The sequence below is a fragment of the Vanacampus margaritifer genome, chromosome 1 (genome assembly GCF_051991255.1).
Source record: "Vanacampus margaritifer isolate UIUO_Vmar chromosome 1, RoL_Vmar_1.0, whole genome shotgun sequence".
Taxonomy (NCBI): domain Eukaryota; kingdom Metazoa; phylum Chordata; class Actinopteri; order Syngnathiformes; family Syngnathidae; genus Vanacampus; species Vanacampus margaritifer.
In genome coordinates, this window is record NC_135432.1 from 67,577,420 (window position 1) to 67,588,216 (window position 10,797).

General features: G+C 45.1%; 2 protein-coding genes across 5 annotated transcripts; one reads left to right on the plus strand and one right to left on the minus strand.

Moving 5' to 3' along the window:
- Positions 1–987: 987 nt before the first annotated feature.
- bag5 (BCL2 associated athanogene 5) lies at positions 988–7,758 on the minus strand. Of its 4 annotated transcripts, none has more exons than XM_077564447.1 (5): positions 7,613–7,758; positions 4,042–4,213; positions 2,650–3,144; positions 2,298–2,533; positions 988–1,667 (listed from the first exon to the last, which is right to left on the minus strand). In XM_077564447.1, the coding sequence occupies exons 1-5, from the start codon at positions 7,633–7,635 to the stop codon at positions 1,127–1,129; spliced, it is 1,467 nt and encodes a 488-aa protein (XP_077420573.1). In that variant the 5' UTR covers positions 7,636–7,758; the 3' UTR covers positions 988–1,126. The 4 variants fall into 4 exon arrangements, with proteins under 4 accessions (XP_077420573.1, XP_077420565.1, XP_077420582.1 ...); XM_077564439.1 differs by having other exon boundaries at positions 7,167–7,622; XM_077564456.1 differs by lacking the exon at positions 7,613–7,758 and adding an exon at positions 7,012–7,118.
- A 135-nt stretch (positions 7,759–7,893) lies between these two features.
- On the plus strand, positions 7,894–10,679 carry coa8 (cytochrome c oxidase assembly factor 8). Its single transcript, XM_077564472.1, has 5 exons — positions 7,894–8,507; positions 9,041–9,238; positions 9,862–9,925; positions 10,273–10,363; positions 10,439–10,679. The coding sequence occupies exons 1-5, from the start codon at positions 8,370–8,372 to the stop codon at positions 10,548–10,550; spliced, it is 603 nt and encodes a 200-aa protein (XP_077420598.1). The 5' UTR covers positions 7,894–8,369; the 3' UTR covers positions 10,551–10,679.
- The last annotated feature ends 118 nt before the right edge of the window (positions 10,680–10,797 follow it).

A 10,797-nucleotide genomic window follows, 5' to 3' on the forward strand; every position in this document is an offset into this window, starting at 1 on the left:
TTTAGAACTTCAAGCAACAGGAAGTAGATGTCGCTCAGCTTCCTGTATTTTGGCCTCGGCCTGCCAATCCGCCGAGTGCTTGCCGGCAATTTGACTAAAACGCGTGCAACGGATTAATGAGATGCGCCCTGGGGGGAGTCCAAATGGAGCCTGCGCCGCCACAAGGTGGCGCTGTCCTCCATCCGCTAGCATCGCCTGCTAAGGAAGTTCAAGTTTGGGAACAATGTCGCGGAAAAAAGGAGCGCAGAACATTCCGAGGGAGATTTTCCAGTTAAAAATGACAATCGATTGACTTTTTTCACGATCGTCGAAGTAGGAAATTTTGTGAAAAAAAGTCAATTTTGTTTTTTCAAACGCGGTTCACAAGGTCAAAAGGTCGCTTCCTCGATTGGGTTCAGTGGTGACCATCAAAGGGAAGCTTCAACACAATAGTTCAACCACACGCATGTACACAAATTGAATGCATTCTTAAGCTGGGTTTAAAAATCGAATAATCGATATCAAATCGGTTTTCCTTTTCGAGCCCGATATCGATTCATGAAACCATGAATCGATGATTTTAATATCTCTTGAAAATTGAATTTTAAAGGCCAAATGTTTTGAATGTTATTTTTCTTGAAATGACTTCATATGAATTGAAAAGTATTTTCTTACATTTATGATTCAGGCAATTCAGAATCTTTTGAATTTATATTTACAATGACTGAATTAGAATTCTAAAAATGTTTTCATCTCATCCTTGCTGATGTTGATGCTTGTGTAAGTGACGAGAGCACAAATTCAAATTTACTTTGGATTTCGGTACATGTGGAGGTTTTAAGAACAATTGATGATCCATAATTAATCGATATCGGAGCGAAGTGAATCGAATGGGGGGAAAATTGAAATGGAGTCGAACTGAACTCTCGTGAATCAAAAATCGAACCGATACCCAACCCGAATTCACACACACTTTTGCAAGCACGCGTGTAAATATGCGCACACACCAACTTGTAGATGCACACATTTATGCGCACAAGCAGACGTTTACATACAGTGTGTAAAAAGCAGGAAGTGTTTTGTGACGGCGTGTCATCAGCAGGTGTGCAATCAGGAAAAGCGTCCGTCCGTGCGTCCGTCCGTCCGTTCAGTACTCCCACTCGTCCGTCTTCATGTCCAAATAGTTGAGAATGTTCTGCGCAAACTTGACGGCCTGCTTGCGGGCCCCTTTGGCGCCGTCGTCGCCGCGCGGGTCCACGGCGTCCAGCGCCAGCAGCTGCGTGGTCAGCAGCTCCTCCAGGACCACGTAGCTCTTGTCGGCCCGTTTGCCGTCGAAGCCCAGCGCCCGGGCCTGCAGCTCCGACAGGCTGGCCAGAACCGACCAAACGTCGCGGTGGGCCGGGTGCTCCTCGGGCCCGGGGCGTCGGCACGCCAGCGCCTCGCGCAGGTCCAGGAAGGTGACCACGGCCTGCACCTCCACCACGGCGCGGCGCCGCGCCTCGCGGATGCACGGGTTCTTGGCCGTGTCCACCTGGTCCAGGTGGGTCAGCAGGCCCTGCAGCTCGGCTTTGGGCCGGAAGGTGGTCTCGCCCGGGCCGCGTTGGCACAGCACGCCCTGGCGCAGGTGCCGCACGTGGGCGCGCACCGCCTCGATCTCGCGGATGGAGTCGTTTTGGGCCAGGTCGTACCTGCAGACGCAAAATGGGCCACGGGGTTCCAATGAGCCACTTTTCATTTTGGACTTTTATTGTCGGATTTCAGTTCCATTTTTTTAATAGTTTTAGTATCTTTAAAGAAAAAATATGAAGAGTATTTGTCGAGTTGAAAATATAAAGAACCAAATAACGGTCACAAAGTATTGAAAATAATAAAGTATTGGACTTTCCTTCTAAATAAAAAATAAATCAATACATTGAAAGTGAATAAAAAAAAAAAATTCATTTTTATTTTATTTTGTAATTTTTTTTTCAATTTTAGTTTTAGCCATTTTGTTACTTTTCGTTTGGATTCCAACCGATATGGATTCTTTGAGGCCAAATAAAATCCCGATGAATTAAGAATAAATATAAAAGCTTGATGCTTACGACAATAACGATATGAATTATTACAGACGATGTGACTTACAGAAATTTTGTCGATTTTTTTTGTCTTTTTAACTTTACAAAAGAGAAACATTTGAGAGAGAAAAAGGCGCAAAAATCATCAAATAAATAAATGATGACATTCTTTAAACGTTATCTTGGTCTCATGTTGTCAGATGATGATGTGTTTAAAAAAAAAAAAAAAGATGGGCCAATGAATGGGCCGGTGCGGTTCACCTGCGCGTGTCCTCGCCCTCCCCCTCCAGGTCCAAATGTTTGAGGAGTCCGTTGATCTCCTCCACCACCTGCTTGCGGTAGTTCCTGACGGCGCCGTTTCCCGACACGTCCAGAGCGTCCAGCTCCACCTGCATCTCCATCAGCAGCCGCGACAGGTGAGCGCAACTGTCCCGCCCGCTCAGGCCCATCAACAGCGCCACCAGCTGGCTGCGCGCCACGCTCACCTTGGCCATCACCTGGCAAGAAAAAGGAAAACAAAGAAACGGCTCCATTTTGGACGTTGACCATATTTGGAAACGAGCCCAGCCAGCAAACGTCAGTTTGACCCCAAACGCCATTTTGATTGTTTCACCTGATTGATGCAGTTGACGGCGACGTGCGTTTCGCCCGCCAGCGGCAGCGAGAGCGTCTGCTGCGGCGTGCGTCCCTCCAGCACGTCCTGGACGGCGCACAGTCGTGTGAGCGCCCGGTAGCGCGCCTTCCGCAGCGGCACGCGGCCCTCCGTCTTCACCTGCGTCAGCCGCAGCACCAGCCGCTGCAGCGCCTCCACCAGCTCGTCGTCGATGTCGGCGGCGCCGCCCTGCCGCTGCGGCGCCACCACGCGGCGCTCCACCAGCCGCCGCGCCTCCTCGCTCACCTCCTCCATGGCCAGGCGCGACGGGTGGCGGGCGTTCTCCTCCAGGTAGCGCAGCAGGCCCTCCACCTCCTGCGCCGCCCGCTTGCGCGCCCCCTGCAGCTCCGCCTTCCCTTCCGTGTCCACGCGGTCCACCTCCAGCAGGAGGCGGGTCAGCTCGCGCTCCAGACGCTTGTAGTCGCGGTCGTCGGGGAGGCCGCTGAAGGTGCACACCTGCGGACGCAATTGGCCACGTCGTCGATGGGAGCAAACAAGGAAATGACCTTATAAGGACATTTCAGCCGCTGCTTCCCGAATCCGCTTTTGATGGCAACAAACTCTCATTCGTAAATTGGTGCAATGCTTCCACCTGCTGGCCATTGGCCGTCATTAAAGTCAGCAATAATATGTCTTATGCTATGGAGAACCAAAATTAGACATCAATAAATGAATGAATAAACAAATAAATAAAAAAGGATATCAAAAATATAATTTAAAAAATGAATATAAAAAAGAAATAGAAATAAACTATAAATACATAAATAAAAGTAAAAACAGGATTAAAAAATAAATATGAAAATAAGTCTCTTGTGAGGAATAATTTTAATAATTTTATTGATTGATTGATATTTCATTATTCATTTAGATATTTATATTTACATATATACATTTATTTTTATATTTAATTTTACTTTTATTTATGGATATATATATATTTTGTTGTATTTAATTTTAGGATTATCTTTTCACTTTTATTGATTGATCTTTATTTTTGTCCGTTTTGGTCCTCCATAATATGTTTTTCTGGTTAATATTGCATGAATGGAATATGAGTTAAGCAGCAAAAGTCCAGATCAAAATCATGTGATGTCATCTTCAGTCGACAGCAAGTGGCAAAATGGCCGCCCCCTGACATGGATCAAAACAGCTGGATTTTGCTGCATAACTCCGATTCATCAAATGTCATATTTATCAGAATGTCATGTTTAAGGTTGATGTCCCCTTTAAACTCTGATTTGGTTGTTGAGCTTAAAAAAAAAAAATGTCCGAAGAGTGTAGTTGCGGGTGGTAGGCAGCCATCTTAAAACTGGTGCAACGCTTTCATTTTGGACGTTTGTGGCGCCAACCTACCTGGGGCCCCAGCGCCGTCATTTCCCGGTGGACTTCGTATAGCCGCATCATGGCGGGGTGTTGGGGCGGGTACTGGGACGGCTGCTCGGTCGCCATTGGCTGCTGCTGCTGCTGCTGTTGTTGCCCGCCGTGCTCCATCCTCTTGCCACCATCAAAAGGCTTCCCGAAGAGGCTGCCAAAACAAAACAGGAAGTGACAACAATGAGCGGGAAGTGGCCAAAGAACTCCCTAGCCATTCGACGGTGGCCATTTTTAGTCCGTTGGTGCTTTTGTAGGGTCATGATAGGCCTCCTGTGTGTTTGAGAGCAGAGGTCGGCGAGGGGTCAGGCGGAGGTCAAGACACAAACACGACCCACTTCAATGATTCATGTCGAGATCCCCCGCGAGCCATCGTGCTACATTGCGCAGCTAACCAATAGCGCAGGGAATCGGGTGCGCTCGCTAGTCGACTTGAGGCTGTCGTGATGGTACGTCGCACGATTTCTTTATTGTCGTAATCCCTTCATACTATGTGGCGCAAAAAAAGAAAGTGCTCAGACGAATATCTGCGATATGAACGGACATGCAAAACGCAACGAATGGCGTTCCACAGGGTTCAATTCTGGGGCCGCTGCTGTTTTCATTGGGTTCCATCTTGAGAAAACAGCAACGCTCGTTTTAAAAATGCTCTTTAGATATAAAGGTGAGTTGCGTAACGGCGTGATTTGCAAAGTTGAGCTATTCTAGTCCAGCACAAAACTGGAGGAAGACTTCCTTCAGTCCAGGTGACCTCTTCTAATGTTTCATCATCAAAAAATATCACTTAGCGAGTGCAAGACAATGAAAAAAATAAAAATAAAAAAGGAAGTCCAGCCCGGCAGGTCAAATTGAAGTTTTCTTTTCTAGATTTTCCAAACGTGCCAATTTGACCCGCAACCAAACTCAAGTTTTGCTTTCATTTTCATGAGTAGAAGAAAAATGGGCTGTTTTATTAGAAGGACAGCCTCCAACTAAACATCTTTTTTTTTTTCACACTTCAAAATGTTTTTGTTACCAACAGAAATTAAAATTGCACATTTCCTGTCGAAACTCGTTGGATTGTAAAAATGCAACAAACAGTCGTTGGCACAGAAAGCCTCAAAACAACAACATGTTTTACTCACTTTTGATATGGAAAGGTTGTTGTGGCGCCCGCTGACCCCCCCTCGCCCTCGCCCTCACCCTCGCCCTCACCCTCGCCCCCCTCCCTGTGTGAGACGGTCCAAATGCAGTATTTCACTTAAGCTTGCCTACCCCCGTTTTGGTTTTGCACTGCTATGAACTTTGTACCGCTTTGGCCTTGCATCTCGTCTCATCTACCCCACCCTAAGCATGCACAGGCAAGATAAAGTAATTACGGCTGTCAAATGACACATCGGAAAAGTAGCAGGACAATTTTCCGCCGGTGCGGGCGTACACCAAGGTAGGATCAAAAGAAATGGCGGTGGTCCTGATTGTCCAAATTGTCTTCAGAATCGCAACTTGTCAACGGCATCATATGCTACGTGAGCTAGCTATCAAGCTAGCTAGCTCCTGAGCTAGCACGTTTTGATCTCTCTCTCTCTTTCCTGATTTGTCTTCAGAACGGGATGATGACCCATTATTGTTGAAGACAGACCCTCAGGCAGGCGCGGGTCCGAATCACGCACACGCCAGAGTAATGAGGTTAGCCTACATTTTCCTGTTCTTCCCTCGTACCCGTGACGTCTGCTGACCCAAACACAATCCAATCGCATCTCACATCCCTCGGCCAAGCAGTGGCCTCCATTTCACATCTTCAAGAGACACCATTTTGCAGCAACCCATTGAAGGAACTCGACTTTGCAAACAAACACAGTACGGCTCAGACTCTGACAAGAGGATGGCCAGGCTAGCAATATGGTCCATAGATTCAAATAAAATGGTGTTTATAGAGCATTACTAAGGCCGTTGATCTTTTACAGCATAATAAAACTGATCTGACATCATCGTTTACTAAAAAGAAGGCAGTGTTTCTCAAAGTGTGGTACGTGTGCTACTAGTGGCACACAAACTCATTTTTGTGGTATGTGACATGATCACTGAATGACATTTTTTAACATGTAAAACATGACAGCAGCTGTCAACTTTCCCCCCAAAAATGTCACTATAGTACATTTGCTAAGTACAGGTCAGTTGTATTTAACTTTTAAATACAAATCATATGCACTTTATCATTTAAAACCGTTGATTTTTTTTTTTTACTTTTATGTGCAATATTTTTCAATTAATATTTAATAACAGTGTTAATGTTGAAACTGTGCATAATGTTGTACTCGCATACAAAAAAATTGATTTGACCTTTTGGGAATAAAAGCTCGGCCTGGTATTTGTTTAGGTTTGCTTACTGGTGTACAAAGATGGAGAACTTGAAGCACTTGAACGTATCATTCAAGGCACTTTTTGAAAAAGAAGCTATTTAAGATGTTGCACATCATTAAGGAATCATTTTTAATCCATGAATGGTTGGAGAATTCGCTGCTAGCAGTTAGCAGTTAATGCTTAACTGTAAATGCCATGTGGTCTGTTTCACTTTACACAAAAGAGACCAGCGTATGTTTTGCGTATCGTTCCGCCCCAAATCAAACTTCAAGACAACATCAACAACTGTGATTTTTACATTTTAAATATAGCACGACACCTCTAATAATAACGGCACTTTGGAGAGGTTTTATGGATCAGTAATCCCCTTGGAAAACGTTACGCAAGAGGGTGACGGCCAGGTCATTTCTAGCACAACGCCGGATCACCAGCTTCTGCAGACCACATCGAACCAATGTGACATTTAAGAGAGCAAACATGGAGCCAGTTAGTTGCATGCAGACTAGGAGAGAACGCCTGCAGGCTTTTGTTTCACATGCTAAGTGGCTAGCAGCGGCTAAAACCGATCCTCTTCCTCCTTGCATGCAACATCACCATCAGCGCCTTGCCCACCTGCAGCAAACCTATTCCCGGATTGGCGCATTATGTCATCCCGGCAAAAAAAAAAAAAAAAAAAAAGACAAGACAAGAAAAGGTGCACGTGTCAACCTGCGCGCACACTTGCACATCTGCAACACACACACATTGCCTGTCACGACAGCTCTCACCTCTTCAACACTCCGAACACGTTGGCGCACATGTTTTAACTCGAGCGGCTTCCCATCCGGTGAAATTGAAAGAGGAAAACGAGAGAGAAAAGAGTGAAAATGTGGAATTTTTTGGGGGGGGGGGGTGTGGAAGGGGCTTCGTTTTAAGGGAGCGACGCAGCAGATGTGCTCAGCATCAGCACCAGCACCGCGCAGCTGTGGCCCCGCCCACAAGCCGCTACCAGCTCGCCTTTAAACGTCACCGATGGTCATCGAAAGCTCATTGCGTGCATCAAATCCCCCTCAAAAGACGACATTTGAACTCTTTGTCGATAGCATTTGTCTCCGCGGGAAGCTTGTATTCTCCCCCGAGCAGTTGTTCGATCACCTGACTGTGCCCCGCCTGGCTGGTGGAACTTTTAACGCACCAAAAGAGCTGTGGCGCACGTTGTTGACGTTCTTCTCACCTGCATAGCCAGCGTGCAGCCATGAGAAGTGATAAAGAGCACAGCTCCTTCCTCGGCTTCTTCTTCCAGCACAGCTAACAAACATTAGCTTCGCGAGGCTAACTGCTTGCGTCACTTCGCCTTTGAGCCGCCCGCAACGAACGCGGAGTTTGCGCTCGGCCCTGGAATGTTCGATTCGGGCAGCTGGACGTTGAACAACTATAGTCACAATTAATGTAGTCGCGCGGGTGTTATTTGTTTGTTTGTTTTGGAGCAGGTCGCAACGTTGGAATTTTAAGTCAACGTCGGCTTTGTGTGTAGGTTTTGTTTGGCCAACATGAAGCGACGCTTCGTTTGGTCACCATGACGCGCTGCAAAGGTGGGATTTTAGTGGATTTAGCGCTTGAAATATAAAGGTGAGGCCATGATGGGTGTATCGCGAGGCTCGTTGAAAAAAGGGCGTGATAGAAACATTTTTAAAAAGCACAGTTTGAGATAAATAAAGCAATACGTGAACTATATCGGAAGACAATTACGAAACGGAGGTGGAAATAGTGGAAAACGCCCCGTTACCAACCGGGCGTAACTGGTATCAATTTAAAGCGCTCCTTTTCGGTTGGCTATCACGTGACCAGAAGTCAACCGTAGCCCGCAGAAGGACGCTGTTGGTGAACGAGAATTCGTAGTCGTTTGAATTAAGCCACGACGAGTAATTGTTCAGCGTCAATTGTGCGAGATTCTGTGGTTTTTGGTCGTTATTTGTTTTTGGGTGGTCATCATGTCTGTTCGAGCCGCCGCGGTGTGTTTGACGTGGCGCCGCTGGAGTTGTTTACGTGCACGCCAAAGTGACATGGCGGCCGCCGGCAGTCGAGAATGCAGCAAACTAGCGACTAAACAGCAAGATAAATTGCCGAAGGTTTGTATTTTTAAACCCCCTCTATGGCTAAATATTTTCGCCGCCTCTGAACTGGCAGTAGGCTGGCCAAAGTTTACCCCCCAGTAAAGGTCGAACCGCGGCAACATGGTGATGAAGTGCTCCCTTCACCAGGGAAAATACAATCCATGCTGTTGTTTATTTTCTTCATACTGGACTGGCCACTGGTCTAGTTGCAAGCCCCTTTGTTAACTTATAAATAAATGTTAAATTTTAAATCAATGTACTACGCTACCCCCTGGTGGCCAAGGCATGCAACACCAGAAGGAGCAGCACAATGCTCATTGAATTGTCATGATACATAAACTGCTTAATTCCTTACACTCTATATAAGAACAATAATATAAAGTGCTACTTTTCAGAGTTAAAAAAAAATCACACTTTTTTTTTGTCAGCACGGCACAGTAAATTTTAACACATTCGGACCTCTGTAGAATCTTCCATTTTGTTGGCTTGACTGAAATGTTGACTTAAGTTTGGTGTCTTATGTCTTTGCGTGTTTCGTTGGCACTCAGAGGTCCAAGTTCCGACCGGCACCGAGCGCCACGCACGACTGGATCGGCCCTCCCAACCCGCTTTCCAACCTGCGACCCATCGTCTACCGCGTGGCGCCAAACGAGTCTGAGCTGGAGAGACGCCTGCGGAACATGCGGCAGGACACCGAGGACTGGAACCACCGATTCTGGACCGAGCAGAACCTCACCTTCGACAAGGTGCTCAGAAATTAGTCACAATAACAACTCCTGTTGACCCTGTATTTTTATATTTTTCCAAATACTTATAATATTATCAGTATTTGGTTGAGTTTTGTGTTTTATGAAAAAAAAAAAAATGACAAAGGCCATTATTTTAGGAGGGTGACGTGATAAAAATCCCAATGTAAAAAGTTCTATTGAATAAACAAAACGTCACTATATTATTAAAAATGGTTGTAAATTAAAAACTACATTATGTTGGTTATGAAATAGTTAAATGACAATTAAAAAAAATTTAAATTCAACAATATAATTAAACAGGATCTGTATCATTCTTTAACAATATATATTTTTAATGAGTAGATAATACATTACGATATTTAATTAAAATAATTATTTGATAGTTTGACTAGTTGGCTTTTATATTGAGACTTTTCACTAAACATTCAACATCATACATGACACGCACAGCAGAGGGCAGCGTTGCCTAACGAATTTCTGCAGAAAGCGTTTGCAGCAAATAGCAAATAAAGCACAACATTGACGCAATGCATTTCATTCATCAGCATAACTCTTTGTTGGATCATTTTCTGGCAGCTTCATGTAATCGTTTTTCAAAAATTGTTTTGTGTTTTGTGCAGGAAAAAGATGCCTTCATTGTGTCGCATCTGAAGGCAAAAGGCTTGACTGAGCGAGACCAGCAAGGTTGTCCCATTTTCAGACATCAAGCACATTTAAGAAAACGATTTTTGCCCAATTTTTTTTTAACACATTACAATATAAGAAAAGATATTGACATTCAACCTCTCCCCACCTAATAGCTAATTTTCTATCTATTTTATAGTTCAATAAAGTATTATAAAAGAGTAAATGTCATTCATATTGGGTATCGGAATTTTATTCTGCTAAATATCGGAACTGACCTAAAAAAAAAAAAATCCACATGTGTTGGGCCCTAGTCACTCTGTTTTGTTTTAAACTCCGCTTTGACATAACCCAAAAGTTTTAGTTTTTGTTGAGTTTTTTCACATAATTCCAAATGCATGTTGCAGGTCGCCGCCACACTCTGGCCAGCGAGGAAATGTCCGTCTTCTACAAGGACTTCTTGGACAAAAATCGACAGCGACACGCCAATTACAACAAGTCAGTTGCTTGACACGCACGCGTGCAGTCATGCATGGTAAGGAGAAATGGTGATGTTCTTACGCGTCCTTGCAGGGAGTGGTACCGGCGCAACCTGTCGATCACCTTCCTCATGGCCCGCGTTGCGCTGCTCAACCTGTGGAAGAGGGTCGGCCGTATTAAACGCCAGAACACACCCGCAACGTGATCACAAGCCAGCATCTGCTGGAAAGTCACTTCATTAGGTACACACGGGCCGCGTACTGATTGGCGGCGACGCTGTCACGGTCAATGTGCTGAAACATGATTGGTTCCAAATGAAACAACCTCAAACAAATGGCCAGTGGATTTCTTTGAAATGATCATTTTAATGAAATGAATATTGGTCGCGGACAAGGATGTTTTTTGCATTTTTCATTAGTGTTCACGCCGACACTTTTCCCCATTGGGGATGC